This window comes from Dunckerocampus dactyliophorus, chromosome 17, assembly GCF_027744805.1.
Source record: "Dunckerocampus dactyliophorus isolate RoL2022-P2 chromosome 17, RoL_Ddac_1.1, whole genome shotgun sequence".
NCBI lineage: Eukaryota > Metazoa > Chordata > Actinopteri > Syngnathiformes > Syngnathidae > Dunckerocampus > Dunckerocampus dactyliophorus.
In genome coordinates, this window is record NC_072835.1 from 3,544,160 (window position 1) to 3,565,789 (window position 21,630).

A 21,630-nucleotide genomic window follows, 5' to 3' on the forward strand; every position below is an offset into this window, starting at 1 on the left:
TTCTGATTTTACAACTTCTCTCAGATTCACAATTGCTTGTTTCTCACCGACAGACAACTCTCTGATTTTCATGTTGTTTTCACCTCTAAATGCAGTCTACACAGGCAAAACCTATCCTACCCAATCTGAAACTAATCATAGACATTAAGTGCTATTTGATGACTGTACAAACAATGGAACAGGACACACCTGGGCAACTAAACACACCTGTTAGTCACAAGTTCCAATACATTAGTGGGTGAGTTCAAAGAAAAAAGGTGGTAGCGTCTAAGTTGTGCATCCGATCTACATGCAAATACCTTGGAAAAAGCTGAAACGCTGCTGTCATACTCATAGTTTGATGTCACATCCAAATGTTTTCAGTCAACAGCAAAAATAAAAGGTATTGACCTCACTGTTCCAATACTGTACATGACTGTATGTGGACGTCTTACTTTGAAAGCTGTGCAAGGATTAGATCCCTGGGATGAATATCTATAAACAAAGAGAATGAACAAAGTACAGCAAAATAAGCAGTTTGGAGCCCGTCACCATACAGACAACTACCTCTTGCCAGCTTGTAAAGTTGTTTGCGTCCACCAAAATTGGTATATCCCTCAAGCTCCAAGTTAAAACCTATAATCAGTGTATTCTCTCCCAGAAGCACCATCAACAACACAATAAACAAGGCCAAAAATGGCTTTCTGACAACATTTTGTCGAGTCAAAACATGAGCAAACATGACATGAAAAAGCATGACTACACGTAGTGGCGGGAGGCACGCCAATGTATAAAAGCAAACCACAATGTGCCATGATGATAATAATAAACCTAAACACCCAAGTTCCCTGCAGGGAAGGCGGTTACGAGTTCCTCCTCATGCAAACTGCGTGCGGCGCAGGCTGAATGAACTCCAAGTGAGCTGTGGCTATGTAGCGCTGCCACTTGAGTGTGGGAGAATGCGCCATGCTTCGCTAAGTTGCAAAAGACTTGAGATCACATTTCACTATCGTGAGGGAAACCATTATACCATGACCGCAGACAGCAGCAGCCGTATCTGGGGTGGGAAATGCATGCCTGTCGAACATTCTGCAGGTGCGTTTTCCTTACATTCTGTTTTAAGAGTTCATTTTCTTGGACATGTGCTATTATGCCTTCGAAATTGTCTATTGGGCAATACATAAAATACAAATGAGGTTGGTATTTTGCTGCTTAAAGGACTGTTGTGTGCCAGTTTTGAAAGATACACTTTATTAATCCCCCAGAAGGGGAAATTCATTGTCTTAGCATAGAGCATACGCACATGTAACACCCATATAGTGTTAATAAATAGACAACAGAAAACAGCTAAAAACATTAACTAAAATGCGTGTTAAGTTTTGGCATACATGACTACCTTCTGACCAAAACAAAAATGGAGGACCAGTGCCGTTATTGTGTTTGTGAGGCTCAAAATAAAAGGTAATTTTTCAGTCACATGGGAGGTGGTTACATGACAGTTTTCCCTTAAAAAATAAAACTGTCATTTTGATCGTTATTTCACTACGGCCAACATTTGATTGCCTGTTAAAAAAAGGACAGGATGCCTATCCAAAAACAACAGCAACACCGGCACGGCGGATAATGAATGCCTTTGTTTGCCTTTTGGTGCTGGTACTGACCCACCACCAGTGCTTGACACTATTCTGTCTCACTTTCTTCATGAATGGAAGGCGAGAACGTGAAGGAATAGGAAAAGGATCAGTAGCTGTGCCATCCACGTCCATGCTATATATCCCCAGAGCCCCCCGGACACTTTTGAAGATGTGTTCGTATAAACCCTTCTTCGCGTAACTGCTTGCTCACCTTCTGATAGATTTCGCTATTGCGGTACTTTCTACCATCAATAAAAGACATAATGTTCCTGTCTTTCACCACACTAATGAGGTGGCTTGTTTCCCTCTCGCATATCTCGGTTTTTCAAAAGGGTTATTGGTGTTTACATGGCCGTGCGCAACCAGGGTTATTGCTAATATTCCGGTTATGATAGGGTCATTTGACTGCATGTAAACAACAGGGTTGTCTGTGTGCAAAACCTTAAAAAAAAATATCTTTTATGAGAATGCCGTGAAAACATAGCCAAAGGATCTGTTTTCTGTGTGGTATCGCTGGCATTACTTGACCTCAGCTTTGTTATTATGCAGCGTCGATGTCCGCCTTCCCTTAGGAGGCTATTTAGAAGTAGAGGGCAATCACTCACAGCAGCAGTTTGGCCATGCAGCTACTGTGCTCTGCAAAACATGAGAAACTTCCTCTCTTTCTGTGTGGACGTTTGAGGGGGGAAAGCAGTAGAAGGGAACCACTTACTGGTTCCCTTCTACCCGAGCCGCAGGGGGAAAGTAGACCCCTCTCAAGTGCCTCTCGGCTTCCCCTGCCTCCCCCTGTGAGCCAACAGTCAGACAGAGAAGCGCGCACACACACATACACGCACAGTGTGGTTTCTCCTCTGGAGGGGAACATAAACAGGGCTGTCTGTCTGCGAGCGCACAGCTAGTTCTCATGACATCACCACCCGTCAGGAATGCACTGCTCTGCCCTGTTGAAACCCCTTCACCGGCCGGGAACTCACATGCACCGACACACACACACACACACACACACACAAAAGCACATGCGGAATGGTTAATGTGCCACCACACACACCGGGAAATGTATAGTGTACACAACATGCACCCAAATGGCATTTGAGTTATTTGCTCCCATCTTGCATTCCTTCCTCCTTAGTTTTTAATTCATCATCTACTTCCTCTGCATCACTTCCCTTATCACAAGCCCCATAAGTTATCAACATTGCGCATATATGATATACATGAATCAGTGTGCTTGGGACCACACACACACACACACACTGACCACATATGACCTGTCAAACATTCATCAAGAGAGGCACTTGATAAGTTGGAGCGCAGAGCTCCACCTAAACCAGGGTCGTCCAGGCTTCTTCCATCAAGGCTCACATACAGAAAAACGAAAGGATGTGGGAGCTACATTTTGTACATGCCAAAACCCATCCAATGCAGGTCCATTTCCAGTCCCTCCAAGTTTTCGGAGGCTTTTGCGGCCTAATATGCCTGATTTTGTGGCAGTTTTTCTAAATGTTGCGGCAAAAGCTGTGATTGGTTTGAGGTAGGGATGCTCCGATCGGTCGGCCACCAATCAGTATTTGCCGATTTCCGTGGAAGCATGTGATCTGCATATGCCGATAGTCGTCCCTCGTTTATAGCGGTTAATTGGTTGTAGACCCAACCGCGATAAATGAATTTCCACAATATAGGATTCAATATTACGAAATTCAAAATTTTCATAGTTATGACTTTCTACATATGGTTTTTAACATCATTAGAGCCCTGCAGACACAACATAACACCCCTATAGACACCTTTACACTCCTATGCGCAAGTCTTGTGGTGCAAGGACTCGAGATGACTGCTAGACCGCAAGCTAGCGACCTAGGAGCTAACTACAAATTTATTTCTTCTAAATCCAAAAATGTACCACTTCCACACGGATTGGGAAGAGAACATTTTTTCACTCTATCATGTCGGACATGCCATGGTTGACTTCATGTTTTGTGCCATTACTCCCGCTCGTGACCAGAATACTACATATCACTTCTATTTCCATGTTTTGACTAATAATAGACCGTAGTCTACCACCAAACAACCATCATTCATTTCTGAAAAAAACGCAATATCGAGGGAGCAAAAATTTAACCATAACATTGTGAGGGATGACTGTAATGCCTTTCAACACCGATCACAAAAGCCAATCACCTGTGACTTGTACTACTGCAGCCTGTAGCGATCCTTGTGTGCTTGCTCTTTTAATGTTTTGGGTAGTGTCCCCCTACCCATTTTTTTCCACACTGTGCAGATGTGCGGCTCCAAACAAAAACATGTCTGTGTGGAACTCATACCTGTATGCCATTTGTGAGACTGATGTAAAGTTTGCATCCTGCAACACAATGCCATGAAAAATATCTTGTGGGTATAGCACATTATAAAGCTTTCATTTAATACAGCATTGGAAGAACAAACACTTGACTGACGGTCAAAGTGCAACGTCAAATGGCTGCAAACGCAGCCAAAATGCTGAACAAAACTCACCCGTATGTGCGTGACAGAAGGCTAAACAAATAACCCGAAATTCATCGGACTAGATGAGCAGGCTTTCTCAGCAGTGGAAGATACTGGGTTCCGCCAAATGCTCTCTCACTTGGAGCCCAGTTATGTGCTACCTAGAAGTTCTGCTAGAGGTCCACCAGACAATGTATTCTCACATCCAATCTGTTAGGTCACATGGGTATTAAACAAGTCATCATAATTGCCAATTTGTATAAGGAGTTTGAAAGACATAATTGTCATAAGACTTGTCATACTCTTTGATGAATACATAGTCATGTGACGCTTATTTTCAAACAATATACTCTCAAGTAAGCCAAATTCGACCCAACACCTCCCACTTGACCTCCTGATTCTTGAACCCAAGGAGGTCACACCAGCTTTTTACAGGTTTTCTAACCTTCAAACTAAAAATTGTCTGGCTTTATCCTGGCTTACCCTAGCAGGAGTTTGTTGGTACTGACGTGTACACGCTCTTCCTGGCTTGGCCATCTTGCATCAGTGGGTCTCTCACGTGGAAAACAAACCAAGAGATTGCAGGACTTGCTACAATCACTTGGTTCGTGTTCCATTTAAAGGTGCAGGACAGTTCCATGGGTTTTGTCACTGTCATTGGACAATGCGATTCATTTGGTCTTCCCTGCTAGTCTGGTATTGTGAAACTTGTGTGGAGTTTGATTTGTGAAACTGCACATATTCCTCAGTTTCTTTCATGAAAGCTTAGTCATCTTGGTTTGGGAGAACAAAGATTTCCTTAGCTGTTGGACCTCTGGTAATACCCTTTCCTGCCATTTTGGCCTGATTGAGCCCAAGGTCTAAGGAAAAAGTGTCGTGCCCCTAGGATCTTTTCAATCTCTTGACTGGCTTAATGGAAAAAGTTTCCTGCCCCTCGGATCTTTTTAATCTCTTCAATGGTTTCGTCAAGTTCCTCCTGACTGTTGGGAGAGTTGGCAGATAATTGAAGAACCTTGTAATGTTTACCGGCTTCTTGAAGTTCCTTCAGAATGGTTTTGTCAGGTCTTTCTTGACTTTTAGGAGAGGTTAAGATGTCATATACGTCAAGAACCTTGTTTTCTTAAGCTACTTCAGGACCCTTGTGTTCTTTGACTTTCTTGAGGGGTTGGCAGAATGGTGTCCACATAGTTGTCTCCTTCAAGAACCTTGTGTTTTTGAAGTTAGCCTTGAACTACTTCTTGAAGTAGTTTCACTTTCATGTAAAAAAAAATGTTTACTCTTGTGGTTTCTTGTACAGCTGCCTGAACAATGTAACCAGTTTGCCTGTCTTCAGGGTTGGCTGTTTTACTAGAATTTTCACCTATCTTGATGCTTGATTTCTTTGTGAAAGCCTTATTGGTTTCTTTGGCACCCTTGAGTGACAAGAGCTTTCTGACCTTCTCAATCTCTCGGGGCGACAAATTTGACAAGGTATTCATTCGTTTCCTCTCTCTTCTTTCCACTGTCCTCCTTTCTTGGGCAAAGGAAGTAATGGTGGTTCCTTACGCAATCACCATTTTTACAGAGAAACGCTTTCTCGCAACGTTCTTTGTCATCATGGCATTTCAGACACAATTTTGAGGCCCCGAGGTCTGCGACTGCTGCTCTCCTTTCGTGCAGTCCAAGTCCCCTGAACTTCTTAAAGAGAAAGATCCTGTCTATCTTCCCTGCACACGATGCACGTGCTTCCGGTGTCCCTCGTTGAGGTCGACGTTTTGGTAAATGCTTGCTTTCTCTCAAACGTGTAGTTGGGTTTCTTTGGGCAATGTGTGTTATCGTTCCATCCCATCGAGGGTCTCCTCTTCTCTTTTCAGGAACGCCAACAATTGAACCAGTTGGAAGAAGAGACATAATTTCTGGGCTTTTGTGCAAACGTTAGCCGTTGGTCCTGGAGGAAGAAAGGTAATTTGCTTTCCACTGCCAGCGCGGTTTGTCAATCTTTTGTCGCACCATAATCTTCTAGTTCCTCTAAATCTGTTAGAGCTATTTTATTTGTCTTGAGTTGTTCCCTCTAACGGGAGGTAATTCCTGCAGTTCCATCAAGATTTCAGAGACAATGGATGACTTGTTTCCATACTTGTTTCTAGGACTCTGAATATTTGTTCGCCAGGAGGACGTCAATCAAAGATCTTTTCTTATCCTGTGTGTGGGTTTGCTTGGTTTTGGGTGAAGTCCAATCTTTCTTCCAGCTATAGTAGTCTCTGTTGTAACCACTGAACAAGGGTCGACAAGTTGTTTTCACCTGTATGGTCTGGGCTGGAGTTGGTGGTGGTTGCACTAAGCTCTCTTTCTCAGCCTGTGGGGTGTGCAAGTGGGATTTCTTATGGTTCAGGCCCTTCCTTAACTCTAGGATTGTTTCGACCCTCGCTTCTAGTTCCTTCATCTCATCCTGTGGTGCCCACATGTCCCACTCTGCGATAGCTTGTCTTGCTTCAGTCACCTGATCGTCCAGGTTGTCCAGGTATGATTGGTAGTCATCGCAACTTATGTCAGCAGGAGACAGCTGTTTAATGTCGCAATCCCTTTCAGCCCGTTTAATTACAGATGTAAGACCTCTCCGGGGATTTGCTGCCCTGCGGGTGTTGGCTGACGCTGTGTGGTGGGTTGCCCTGCTGCTCGCCCGTTTGCCCACCCGCTTGCTCATTTGCTGGCTTTCCTCCTCGCCTGCTCCTCTGTTTGCCTTGCTGGTAGCATCCTGCCGTTGGGATGGGGGGGCTGGGTTTTCTTGCTCCCTTGTGGTCCGCGTTTTCCGCGGCTCGGGATCTGGGTTGTGGATCTGGGAACCCAGGGTCCCCTACTCCACTGCTCTTCCGCCGTGGGTGGGCTCCTCTCCAGTTGCGGGAGCGTCTCTTGGCCTGCTAGTGTGTGGCCCCCGGTGCCCGTCTGCCCTTGTGGGGTGTGATCTCTCGCCGGCCTCTGGGGTTGGCTGTCCTCCGGCCTGCCAGCGCCATGTTTCTGGCTGGGGTTGCCTCTCTGCGGCCCCTTGCTGGTCTTCCCGGGGGGGAGGGTTGTGTGGGATGGCTCTTGGAGGGCTGCCTGCCTCTGTCGGCCCGGTTGCTTCCTGGCGGTGGGGGCTCGGCCTGGCTGTGTGGGGCGGAGCTTGCTGGGTGGTGGAAGGCAGTCCCTCTCCTTTCATGCATTCTAAGTGACAATTACACGCTCACACATTTGCGCACCTTTATATACATGAAGACTTGCACACATACAGAGATACCTGTACACACGTACATATGCACAGTACATACATTACTCATTGAGTTAACCAGGATATTATTATGTTGTTGGTTTTATTACAGTGACGGTGATGTCGGAAATATGATTATAGTTTTTACAGTTATATGCATTATAGTTATTGTCATTCTGATCAGAATCATAGTTAATCATTTCATTACTACTGTACTATTCTTACTATTATGTGTGACTGTTTCAATGCAATATTATCATTGTGTTTGCCCTTTCCGCCATGGTCTTCATAGCCGTCACAGACATTTGCTGATGTAGACCTGTTTGTTTCTGTTGTTTTGTTATTGTTGTCACAATTGTTGTTGCTGCGGTTGTCCTTGTCTCTCTGTTTTTTGTCCCCCTCTTATCCTCATTCTTCATTTTACTGGATCTTAGATCGTCAGCAAGTTTGGCTCGGAGCATTAATTAATTAATTAATTATCTCTTCTCCATCCACCAACTGCTGCCATGGTTAACAACTGCTTATAAACTGGCAAGTTCTTTTGGACTTATGCCAGCCTGCACTTGAAAAGATTTTCTATGCTGTAACTACGAAAATATTCGTTTATTAATATTGAATCCGATATCGTAGTCGGGCCTGGAACCAATGAAACGCATAAACGACGGACGACTGCATTATGGAACATACATGTCTGCATGCAGGTCGACTGCTTCTAAGTGCAGGGTTTTCTGTGCAGGTTTTACTGGCATGTGAGGCTGTGCAAAAGAGACTTTTCAGTGCATCACAAAGTTTGTGTGGGAAAACAAGGGAAATTACGCACTACTTCCTTGTATTGCTGTTTAATGGAAAAGCTTGATTGAGACTTTCTCGCCTTCCTTCTCACCTCTCCAACTCTCCTCCCTTTTTGGTGCCTTCCATCACATCCTGCCTCGTCTTTCTCGTATCAATCATTATCTCCCAGCGGTATCCCACCGCCCACTCTTCATATTCCGTCTCGCATCCTTCCCTCCAGCTCACCTTGTCACTGCCATGCATTCTCTCTCCCTTCCCTCGACCCTCTCTGATTCTCTCAGGCTCGCTGACAGGAAGCAGCTTGGCTCTCAGACAATGGAACACATCAAAACACACCGCCAGCCTCACCAACATCACGCACGCGCACGCGCACACACACACTAACACGCACGCACGCATGCATACAGAGCAAGACAAACAGGACATTCCAGCTGCCGGCTGCACCGGATTCCTCGCCTCCTCGGCTGAGCTGAAATGGAGAGTGAGACTCTCTGAGTAGGAGTGAGAGTGGAGGAGTTCAGCAGTCGCAAGAAGGCCATGCAGGAGGAGATGGAGAGACGGTGGGGAGGGGTTGTAATAAAAGGTAGTCTCAGGTACTCTCAGGGAGCAAAAGGTAAGGGGCCTAAGGAGACTTCCGCCTCTGAAGTTTTGAGCTACTTTTTTCCTGTCCAAATTGTGCAGCTTTTAGGAGCATTGCAACATGGAGGTTCCACTCCTTCTCTGAGCTGAATGATCCCATGCAGGAATAGGCGTATATTTCCCAAACAAATCAATTTTCAACTCAAAATGCAAGCAACGTGCTGGAAAAATAAGAAGAACAACAAACATAGCAGATCCAACAGGGACTTTGCACCACTCTGTACAGCGAGTGTGTGAAAACGTCACATTTGTGGTCCTCTCGTATTTGCACAGCGGGCTCTCCTCCTGACTTGGCTCCAGCAGGACACACAGACACAGCAGGCTGCCCTCACAATGACAAGTATGGAAGCTGTCCATCATAACAGCATCATATGTACAGTATGCAGTATATGTATAACATATACAGCAATGGCGCAGAATACTTTAAAATCTCACGCTGCATGAGTGAGTGTAACAGGAGATGCGAAGCCCTCGCCACACACAGTGGGAAATATTTGGGATGGTTTCCCTCGGAATGTTTTGGCGTGCCTATGGAATGCCCCCACCACCACCACACCACCACCCTCCTCTTCCCCCTTTTAACCGTCTCTCCCTCCCCTTTCTTGCTGTTGCTCCCTGTCATCTCTTGAAGGGCTTGAGAGTGGGAAAGTGTTGAAACGTGAGTAGGACGCTCCTTAAGTTGCACAATTTGGAGTTCAACTGATACAAATCTGCCTCAAAAATCGACCCTCAGTTCAGTAAATCTGGCGGGGCTTCAGCTCGGCGAGGTCCACATGTGTGGATCTTTTTTTGTGATAACAGCATAGAATGGCACTAGTGATGACAAAAATGAAGCGTGTGATGACAACCATCAATTAAAAGACCCTTTATTAAGAAAAAGTGGCCCTAAAAGTAGCCGCATGGTGGTCTAGTGGTTAGCATGTTGACTACACAGTCAGGAGATCGGGAAGACCTGGGTTTGAATCTCCGTTGGGCATTTCTGTGTGGAGTTTGCATGTTCTCCCCGTGCGTGCGTGGGTTTTCTCCGGTTTCCTCCCACAATCCAGGTTAATTGGCGACTCTAAATTGTCCATAAGTATGAATGTGAGTTCATGTGAGTTGTTTGTCAATATGTGCCCGGTGATTGGCTGGCGACCAGTCAATCCGCCTGTCGCCAGCCTGTCGCCTGTCGCCCAAAGTCAGCTGGGAGCTCCAGCATACCCCCGCGACCCTAATGAGGGGAAGCGGTGCGTATGAGCACCAAACTTGAGAAAATCGACCACCTCCCTCACTTCTTTGCTCCACTTTCGAGACAAGAGTTCTGCTTTGAAGTTCTGTGTTTTCATGAGATCATGAGCCTCCTTCCTGGAGGAATGGAGAGTGTGGAAAAGAGGTGAAGAAGCGTGTACAGGCAGGATGGTACGGGTGGAGAAAAGTGTCAGGGGTGATGTGTGATAGAAGAGTTTCAGCTAAAATGAAAGGAAAGGTGTACAAAACTGTGGTGAGACCAGCGATGTAGTTTGGTCTAGAGACAGTGTCCATGAGGAAAAGACAGGAGACAGAGCTGGAGGTAGCAGAGATGAAGATGCTGAGGTTCTCTCTGGGAGTGACCAGGAAGGAAAGGATCAGGAATGAGTACATCCGAGGGACAGCACATGTTAGAGGTTTTGAAGATAAAGTCAGAGAGGCCAGACTGAGATGGTTTGGACATGTCCAGAGGAGAGATAGGGAATATATATTGTAGGTAGAAGGATGCTGAGTTTGGAACTGCCAGGCAGGAGGCCTCCAGGAAGACCAAAGAGGAGGTTTATGGATGTAGTGAAAGAGGACATGAAGGTAGTTTGTGTGAGAGAAGAGGATGCAGAAGACAGGCTTAGATGGAGGCAATTGATTCGCTGTGGCGACCCCTGAAGGGAAAAGCCAAAAGGAAAAGAAGAAGAAGAAGATGAGCCTCCTTCCTCATGGATCATGATACCGTCTGAACCCACCCTTTGTACACGCCAACCACTTCACAGGGGACAGATTTGCATAAATAAATAAATAAATCAGGCTTTGCTACACATCTTAAAATACAGCCTGGTGCTCTGCCAACTAAATACCCATCAGTCAGCTACAGATGTGGGAGCTGGAAGTTTGATAATTTTGTTTTTCTTGGGCAAATAGGCTAACCGATGGCAATGATGGTGTTACTGTTAATATGCGAGTGTAATGTTAGCACTTTAGCTCGCATAGACTCAAGATTCTTTATTGTCAACTCGTATCGTACCATTCAGTACCTAGAAAGCGCCACAAGGTGTGCTGCATGAGGGTTAAAGTGAGAGAATCTCACACAGAGAAATGAATCGGAGCCTTATCGCAGTTTCGGAGATGGAAAAATGGCAAAAAATTCCTTGCAATGGCGCGCCTGAAACATTGCCTGAGATCACCTTTGCATATTTGTGGTGGTGTGGAGGGGGGCGGAGGGCTGGCGGAATATGACAGATATGAACAAGGGTGAGTGACTGTAAAACATTTTGAAACCTTTCACATTCCTCCCGGTTGTCAGCCCACGGCGCTTTTGCACATCAAAGCACAGACAAGTCTTACTCTCATCAAACACCCTCTTCTTCCTTTCATGGCATCAACAACTTCTCACATCCACCCAATCATAATCAATGATCATCACCAAAATAATGTGTGCTATTTTAGTCCCTCTTAATTCTCACCCACTTTCACTGGCGTTCCTTTTCTCTTTTGCTTTTCCTCTCGCTGCCTTCACCTCTGTTGTCACTTCTACCCCCCTCCCTCCCTCCTCTTTTCCTCTCGCTAACGCCACCATAGGTCTGACCCCTCCCTCTCGTGGTGTGGCGGTTCCTGTTGCTCTTGTTTTCACTTCCCCAGTAGTCTGGTGCGTGGGAACCGGCGTTTGCTGTAGCGCTGTCTATGACTGAGACTCAGTTCCTGTGTGTGTATGTGTGTGTATAAAAGGTGCTGAGGTGTGTGTGTGTGTGTGTGTGTGTGTGTGTGTGTGTGTGTGTGTGTGAGAGAGTGCCAGGAAGTGTTTGTGAGATTGGGATTTTGCGTGCATATGCATCTCACGCTATACGATGTGATAATGCGTATGTTTGGTTGGGTTAAGCGTCTATCTCCCCGCCAATCTGTGCAATCTCAACATGTCTATAAAAGGTCAGCGTGGGACATCTGATGGCACGGAGCATCTGAACGGAAGTTTATGTGTGTGTGTGTGTGTTTATGTGTGGATTAGTTCACATGTGGCACATGGCGGGTAAGGATAAGATATAGCTGAATAATGGGAGTGTAATGAAGTGTAAAAAACTGCCGACTCCACCCAAGGACCAAACCCATTGCAAGAACTGGAAAGAGATTATATTTAAGGACAAAGGACTGCGTTGCATAATGTCATCTTGCTGGAAATGAGCTCATGTAACAGTGCATGGCTGTTATAGTATAGTATAGTGTAGTTGAAAATGATGTGGAACAGTGAGCCTCCATATACAGTGTAAGTCTAAGTATTCTAAGTATATAACACCTAAAAAACAGAGTTTCTGGAGCATTTTTTGTGGCGTTTTGGGCTTGATAGTATGGCAGTATGTGGACACAATGATCGGACAGCCTACAATAATGGAGAACTGTACAGCAAAAAGTCACAAAAGTGTTGGTTCCCAGTGCACAACTTATTGCTGGGTTTCAACCATGTGACCTAGAGGTAGCTCCGGTGAGTGGACAAAATTGACATTTTGCCCAAACCTGCCACCAGCAAAACGTACGAAAGACACGTTGGCTGTACGGATGACGCACGAGGACGGAGGTACAAAAAATGTCAACAACACATTGTCAGTAGGGTAAAACTAACCTGTTTCACGACGGTCGAACTGCTTGTGTGCAGACAGCTAAGTTTGTTGATATTCTTTTGGCCATATTTGCTGATATTCTTTTGCCGTGGGTGCCTATAATGAAGAAAACAGAGCTCTGGTATCGGAGTTACAGTATATTTTTATTGGCAGATATGCAAATTCAAGTATCGGGATGAGTGAAAAAAATGTGGTCCGGTGCGTCCCTACTTATGGCCAACTATTAATGGAACTTGTGTAAGGAGTAAGAAGATCCACGTATAAGTCAAGGTGTATGTGTGACTTTACCCTGCAACGTGCGTAGACATCACTTCTCACCTCAGGCTGTTGACTAAAACGCCCCTGAAGACGATTCACAATTCAACCCAAATATTTTGGAAAAAACTCCTCTAATGTCTGCGAGATGTCTGCATTTTATGCAAGCTACATTATCGGAATAGGTTTGCTTTTTCTTTAGCTTTTTTTAGGCCTGCAATATGTAATATGGTGGGCCCCGCTTAAGCTAAGGTCACAACCGGTCGTACGGGCTCCCACAGGTCTACGTGCAAAAAAAGAACCGCAGAGGTTCTTTGTCATGTCAAGCAAACTCTATGGGCACTTACATTTTTTTCAGGTTACCAGACAAACTTATGGCCAACAGCGGCCAACGCGTGTCTTTTGTACATTTTTCTGGTGTCAGGTTTGGGCAAAATGTCAATTTTTGGTAAGTCGCACTTGTGTATTGTGCACCACACGTGCACCGCACATGCATAATTAGTGCAGCCAACGCACATTCAGAAACACTCTTGTAGGTGTTCCCAAACGTCTGCAGGGGAGTGTATTTCATACATCTACATGCGTGTAGAGATCTTACTCCTTCAGGGCCACGACAGCTACGTTTTCCACGAAAACCCCCCCAACAAAACATGCAGCGATTTGGGGAACGCCGAAATCCGCACGGCCAAAAAATTCTTACGTCTGGTTGTGTTCTAGGACTTATGTCAACAACCCATCTATGTCGACCCACATCGAGTCCTCCTCCATCATGTCATAAAACTAAAAAGTGCCCGCTTAAGTCAATGTAAACATATATGGCCAGTGGCTTTTGTGGAGGTAATTTCTATGAAAAATGTCTGTTTGTGTCGACATGTGCTGTAGTATTGGTAACGTCATCATTATCTCAAAGCAGCGTGAGGCGACAACAGCAAGATAACTACGGTGACTACACAGCATGAAAAGCCGCACACAGTCACTTCCTGTTCAGTGCAAAGTATAGGTTGCAAAATAAAAGTAGGGCAGTAATAACCTGGAATCCATCACAGCCACTAACAAAATGCACCCAAAATTTCATATAAAAACACAAGTAAACCATGTCAAACTGGCGTAGGTTGAAAAATCCTTTATTCATCGCCCGTTCTCTTTATGTCTCAGGCCAAAATCACATGTCAATCTGCCATCGATGGCCACTAAGTTTCGAGTTTGATTTCGGTTATACCTACAACCGTTTACGTCCACATTGGTCAGCCCATCTGGCGGGCGTCGGCATAAGCGGCTTCCACTGTACAAACAATGGAATGCTGTCACACACACAAAAGCACAGAGCTTTTAGTACTATTACTGCGTTGGAAATACTGGTATGCTTAGTATCAATGTGAATGTTTGACTCACAAAGTGCCCATGCAAAAACATGCAAGTTTAAAGTTGAAAGGTCACATTATGAGAGGGTCAGCTGACCATATTGAACGTTATTGCCCTTTATGTGAATGATGCACACAGAGGATGACAAAATAGTCATCTTTCTAACTACGTCGCTCAAACACACACATACACACACAAGGCCTTTCTACTCCCCTCGCTACCCTCGTGGGATCTCCATGGTGGACACACATTCCTCCAAAATCTGTGGTGGCCTACTGATGCACACAGAGGAACGTTAACCCTTTCCCTGCAAGACAGCCTTTGTTTTTTAAAGTTGGTTACGTTTCTTTCTCTCGTCTTTCCTTGCTTGCTCCTTCCATGTGACATTCAAAGCGGTGTTCATGACAGAGAACCCGGCAGAAACAAAAGAGGTGGGGGAAAAAAATGAAGCCATCCGGTGCTTTTCAGATCAGATAACCAGGGAGTTGACTTTGCCTGGGTGGGCTGTGGTGACAGCCCCAAGGGGTGCTTGCGCTCTCTGTATTAAACTTTCTTTTGGCATATTATTTACTATTCCCAAATGAGTTGTTACCCTCCGACTACATCACTGCTGGGTCTTGTATTTTTTACATTTTACAGTGACTCCCGCTTGCAGGAAAATTGGATGCGGAGGGTGACTTTGACGCATTTTGTACATTAAAGATGCTAAAAGCAATCCAGTGGAGGTCAATATATGCTAAGCTATCTGAAAAAACACATCTTAGTTTAGTGTTATAGGTGTCATTTCTACCATATTTCCTGGACTATCAGTCACTTTTTTCACCCTATATATACACAAACCTATATATCAAAATATACAGTATATACACAATTTAACATGTTTGTAAATGTTAATCATACTGATTGCCATGAACCAAGGAGCGAACATTACTGTCGACAGCTGCAAGAGGGCGCTCTAGGCTTGTGATGCGCGATGAGTGATGCGCGATGAGATCGGGATCTCGGTGAACTTGTATACCGGTAACTTGCTTGTTGGCTTGTTGTAATTCAGCCAGGGGTGTCCAAAGTGCAGCCCACGAATCATTTGCACCCCGCGGCTGTTATTTTATTATCCCGTGGCGCATTCTAAAAATGTAATTTCACAAGAAAACTAAAAAAAGAAAAAAAAACTGTAAAAATGGAAACATCTGCAGTAATTTTACAAGAATAAAGTCAAATATTAAGAGAAGAAATATGTAATCTGTCAAGAAAAACTTGTAATTTTATCAGAATAAAAAAAATCACGTCATTTTAGTAGCATAAAATTTAAGTATTAAAGAAAGTGGTTATTATTTTAAAAACACACAAAACAACAGATAAAGTTGTAATTTTTGGAAAATTAGGTTGTGGAAAAAGTTTGAATGTTATAAAGTGAAAATGTTACAGAAAAAATATAATTACGAGAAGAAAATTTACTAGAAGAAAGTTGAAATCGTTGAGAAAAAAAAAATGAAATGCAAACAGAAACAGAAAGTGAGTCAAAACATTAATAGAAAAAAGTCGTACTATAACGAGAGAAAAGTGGCAATTTTACAGGAATAAACTGGTCGTGTTAAAAAATAACGTCATTTTAGTAGAGGAAAAGGCTTCTTGAGACGTCATCTGTACTTCTGTGTAGAAGGTGTCGGACGTTTCGCTCCTCATCCGAAGAGCTTCGTCAGCAAACTAATAAGTGCTGGTAGCTTAGGCCTTAAATAGCTTAGGCCTTAAATAAGCTACCAGCACTTATTAGTTTGCTGACGAAGCTCTTCGGATGAGGAGCGAAACGTCCGACACCTTCTACACAGAAGTACAGATGACGTCTCAAGAAGCCTTTTCCTCGATGGACAACTCCTGTACGACTGAGAGCCTACACAGACGTCATTTTAGTAGCATGGAGTTGAAATATTAAAGAAAAATGTGTGGGTTTTTTTAAGTCGTAATATTAGGAGAGCCTAACAAAACAAAATGCTGTCATTTTTGGGAAATTAGGTTAGGAGAAAACGTATAATATTAAACACCTCTGCTTGTGTACGAAGCTTTTCATGGTCTTGTGCCAAAGTACATGTCTGACATGTTAGAGCCACATCAAGCATCTCTGGCTCTGAGAAGATCAGGAAGCGGTCTCCTGCGGGTGCCCAAAGTCAGGACTAAACACGGTGAGGCTGCGTTTCAGTTTTATGCTGCCAAAATCTGCAACAGTCTTCCAGAAGATGTACAACAATTCTCAACTTTGGCAATGTTCAATTCCAGGCTGAAAACGCTTCTATTCAACTGTGCTTATGACAACAGAAAGTATTTTATCTGCACTTTTCATTTTTATTGTTTTTGTTTTATGGGATGATTTATGGAATTTCAGGTAATGATTTTAGAATGATTTTATGTTTTATCGAATGCTTTTATGAAGTGATTCTTTTCTGTGAAGCACTTTGAATGACAGTTCCTTGTGTACAAGGTGTGCTCTATAAATAAGCTTGCCTTGCCTATAATGGGAATAAAGTCCAAATATTACAAGAAGTAAATTTACAAATATTATTTAAGAAGAAAGTTAAATATTTAGAAAATTTAAAAAACACAAAAAAGGGGCGGGGGAAAGCCAAGACCAAAGTTGATACTAACAATATGCTTTTTCACGAATAACTTCTTAGCATATCTACACGTGTTGCTTTACAAAATATCATAGTGGCCTTGCATCCGTTCATTTTCCACTATGTGGCCTTTGCAGGAAAACGTTTGGACACCCTTGATTTAGCCTATTCAGCTTCCCAGGTATGTTGTTTATGCCACTGTGTAGCTGAATAACCATTGACGCGTTAGGTCAACATACCAAACACTTATCCAGCCTGTTGTTGTGTGTGCTTTTGTGTGGATGAATAACTTGCCTTTCCACATTAAACGTCTGTCCTTGGACTTGAATTTTGTAAAATAAAGTTCTTAATTAATGCGACTTACTGTCCAGTGCAACTGTTTTTTTCCCCTCTTTGTGATGCATTTTTTTTGACTGATTAATAGTCGGGAAAAATATGGTAATAATGTATCATTAACTCATTCAATCCCAGCCATTTTTCAAAATGAAACCCCTTCACTACTGGCCATTTTGAGACGATTTTGAAAGATTGGGCTCCCGTCTTTCATCAGAAAAAAAAAAAAGTTAGTTTCTACCTTTTTCCGTTCAGCAGTAGGACATAGGTAAGTTTAAGGAAAATATCAGTTCCCAACAAGAAAAGGGAGGAAAACCAGCTTTTTCATGAAAAGATACAATTCAAGCATAACTTCCACTTTGACACATTTTTTTTGCTTCTGCAACAGCTGAAATATGTAAACAACTATACCAACATAAACAACACAAAAAGGGTTGTTTTACATCATTTTACATACAATTTATTTACAAATATAACACCATGAACTATTTACAGTTTTTACATTTGTAACTAAACTGTGTGTGTGCATGCGTGTGTGCGTGCGCTAAAATTTCCCGACAATGCGTAACCTTCCGCACGCTCCACTTCTCCACGCTCTTCCACGTCCTCCTTGCTGTCGAGTGTGTTAATACGTGCAAAAGATCCAATGCCGAGCTCTTATCAAATGAACTTCTGCTACCTTGTGGCCGTTTTTATGGCTTAAACCTGCTCTAAAAGTGACATCTATCAGTGTGAAGTTGCGTCATGACCTCTTTTTGCCTCTTGTGCAAAAAAACCACAAAAGACGTATAAATAAATACGTCTTTGGGATTGGGCGTTTGGGTTCATAAAAACATATAAATACATCTTTGGTATTTAATGAGTTAATAATGAATGAATGAATTTGATTTTTAGAATAAAAAAGGAGCCACACTTTGGACAACCCTGATATTGTGTTATTTACCTACGTCTCTAAATAAACTGGTGCTGTGAAAGGCTAAATGGTTTTTATGTAACATTTGGCTTCCCTGTGGCTGTTAATATATCAAAGTCACTTCCCTTTGACCAATAAATACTTTAGCAGGACACCATTTGGCCCCTGCTTATTTTTGCTATGAGTGTGAGCAGGCATCCCCATTACCTCCAGACAGGGGGTGGTCCTGGTAGGTCTACACTACATACTGGGGGCTTGCCACAACACAACCAAGTGGTCTATCTTGCAGACCAGAACACCCAAGTTTAGGAGCAGCAGCCACCCACAGTTCAGACAATAAATCAAGAATAAATGACGACAACCATACTTAGTTCCCACACTTATTAGTCTCACATCTTTGATGACACATTGTCGGCGTATAAAATGACTGTGGTGTCACCTCGCCTCATTAGACAATTGCACAAAGATCACATTACGTGCATACAGTATAAAAACCGCGTCAAGCCTTCTTCCTACCTGGCAGCGACTGAATACATCATCAGGCGTAGGCTGCACATTGAAGTGTCTGAGCACTCGCACAGCCTGGTCCCTGGCCTTCTCCGAGCAGTTCAGGGACAGACAGCGGCCCTCGCCTACCTGGGACCGCAACTGCCCAGGCAGACCAACACAAGAGTGTAAAAGAACATCCAGACAAGTATAGCGGTTTCTCTCTAGCGTGCATGACTTACAGTCTGGTAGGGAAGTCCACATGTGAGGATGACACGGCCCTCGGCTTGTGCTAACTGGAGAAAAGAGCCAATATATCAATATATTCAATGTATAATAATAATAATAATAATAATAATAAAAATAATAATAATATAACCAAGTACAGAAAAGAGCCAATATATCAATATAGTCAATGTATAACAATAATAATAATAATAATAATAATAATAATATAACCAAGAACAGTCTCTCCCAAAAGCCTGTACACCCGTCATATTTCAAGCATTTTTATTGCAGAAAATATTCTCAAGGGACAATGCTTTAAAACAGGGGTGTCCAAAGGAAGCACGGGCCACTTTGCTATTTTACATTTTGTAAACAACCCATATGGTGAAAAAGTGTATTATTAATGTGAGATTTTTCTCCTTAATTGCACTTTTTCTTGCTTGTTTTTCCATTTCTGTCGTTTTTTTTGTTTTCCAAATATTTCAGCATTTACATTTTCTTTTTTTTGCAATGTTATGACATTATTCCCATAATATTTTGACTCTTAATATTATAACTGTTTCGCAACTTCATTTTCCAAAGATTGCAACTTTATTTTTTGTTTTGTTTCTCATACGGTGACCTTTGAAAATTACAGCTTTAAAAAAAAATATTCCAACTTTAATTTCAATGATTTTACTTGTAATTAATTGATTTTTTATTTTTATGTTTCTCATATTATTACAACTTTATTCTTGTAAAATTGCAACTTTTTTTTTATGTAATATTATGATTTTATTTCCCTAATATTTCAACTTTATTCTTGTAAAATTATTGCTGTTTTTTCCCATTTTTGCTGGAGTTTTTTGTGTTTGTTTTGTTTATTGTATTTTTACAATGTATTAGAATAGTCGGAAAACATTTTCAAAACATAAACTTAATTTTAGAAGGATAAAGTCAAAATATTAAGAGAAAAAAGTTGTATTCTGATGAGAAAAAAAGTCTCAGTTTTACAAGAATAAATTATGTCATTTTAGTAGCGTACAAGTGGAAATATTAAAGAAAAAAGGGATTTTTTAAAGTGGTAATATTGTGACAAATAAAACAAAATAAAATAAAATGTGATTTTTGGATAATTACGTTGGGGGAAACAAGTTACAATATTATGGGACTAAAGTCACGATATTACAAAACAATAAAAATTATGAAGATTATTTAAGAAAACAAACAGTAAAAATGGGCAACAACGAGCAAAGGGTGAAGTTGATACTAATAATAGGCTTTTTCACCTCTATCACAAATAGGGATGCACCGATCAGGGTTTTATGCTGCTGATTCTGCGTGTATTCTGCTGATTCTGCGCAAAGCGTGTATAGAAAGATTAAAGAGAAGTCCAACACCAATAGTTTGCCAAGGGAGTGATCGAACATGCTGGCATGGATTGGAGTAGCCTGTGTCAAGCTGTCAAACTGAAACCATTGAGGTTTTACAGACTAGTGTTGATTCTCGCGGCAATACGGGACAAAGTGCGTTCCTTGTCGGCTTACCACGGGTGGTGGGAACCCTACGTGACACAGCACGCATGCACGTTCAAGTTATGTCTGTGTTGCCGTGACATGACTTGTCACGTCGCCGCCGCACAGTGATCGTTCGCATTTATCGGCATATGCCGATCACGTTTTTTTACGGAAACCGATACCTAATCGGTGGCCGATCTATTGGAGCATCCCTAATCACAAAGCTGACGTGCAGTTTTTTTCTTGAAATATACATAACTTCTTAGCATGTCTAAAATATCAACTTGGCAAAGTTGCATCCTTTCATTTTCACCATGCGGCCCTCGCTGGAAAACGTTTGGACAGCCCTGATTTATGCACATAGTATTATAGTATTGTCCCTTGAGAAGATGAAAGGTGAGGGTGCCATTGCATCCACATGTCGGGAAAATGTAAGATAATAAGAGCTTCTACTCCAATTCCGTACTGATGAAACAGCAAGTATTCCTACTTTTAGGTGCGTACTCTTGCATATACTGTACATTGACTGACAGGACTGATATACCTTTGCAGCCTCTCTGTGGTCGTCGTTATTCTCCAACATGACCACGTCGACTCCAAGGCAGCGCAAGTACCTCCCGAGGCCTTGCAGCATGTTGTCGCACACCACCCGCAACTGCTGGGGGTGCAGAGGTGGGGGGCGCGGGAGAGGAGGGGGGCAGTCTTCAGGGGGCTTCTTGCCACACAGGAGGCCTTTCTCAGTGTCTGAGCAAGGGGGACTGACCCGTTGAGCCCCCTGACATTCCTAAATGGACAGAGACAATAATGCCATACTTAAGTGAGCCCCACAGGGGAGATTTTCTTTTCACTTGCAGAAGAGAGCCCGGGAGGTCAAAGCACAGGGTGAGCTATATAGCCGCACCCCCGGCGCTGCTAAAGTGTCTTGGTCAAACATGCATTGTTCCTGCCCGCAGGCTTAATGCCCCAACCTCGGATTCTTCAGTTTGGGAGCTTTTGCATTTTGTGTCAGAGAAGCACTGGCACATTATTTATTACCTGCGCCAAGGAGACCAACTTCATGGCTCCATTTTAGCGAGAATCCACGCACACCAATGAATGATGTAGACAGCCACAATCTTTCACGTTTCTTCTAATAATAGATGGATGGAAAATAATTTAGAAAAAAAATCGGAAATTAAGCACGGACCTCTTTTCCGCCGGTGGGTTGCATCTGCTGCTTGTTCTTTTTATTCTTCTGCTTTGCATCACCATTCTTTGTTCTCTCTTGCTGGCTAGCGGAGACGCTGCGCAGATCGTCCGGCAGCCCAAAGTCAGCGGGGTTACGCGAGAGAACAGAGTAGACGTCAAGCAAACAGTAGGCATCCGTCACTAGA

At 43.1% G+C, this 21,630-nt stretch overlaps 1 protein-coding gene across 8 annotated transcripts in view; it reads right to left on the minus strand.

Annotated features, from left to right (window-relative positions):
* The window catches only part of exd3 (exonuclease 3'-5' domain containing 3), an 86,307-nt gene that overhangs the window by 42,488 nt on the left and 22,189 nt on the right, over positions 1–21,630 (minus strand). For 5 of the 8 annotated variants that reach the window (XR_008566457.1, XM_054756236.1, XM_054756237.1 and 2 more), the window contains 4 exons: positions 21,444–21,625; positions 20,802–21,041; positions 18,776–18,829; positions 18,564–18,695 (listed from right to left, as the gene is read on the minus strand). Coding sequence is in view for 5 of the 8 variants with exons in the window: in XM_054756236.1 (XP_054612211.1) it covers positions 18,564–18,695; positions 18,776–18,829; positions 20,802–21,041; positions 21,444–21,625 (608 nt within the window). In the remaining 3 variants the exon portion in view is untranslated. Of the gene's footprint in view, positions 1–4,577; positions 7,275–12,580; positions 12,675–18,563; positions 18,696–18,775; positions 18,830–20,801; positions 21,042–21,443; positions 21,626–21,630 lie in introns of all 8 variants that reach the window. The other 3 variants (XR_008566459.1, XM_054756238.1, XR_008566458.1) reach the window with 2 other exon arrangements.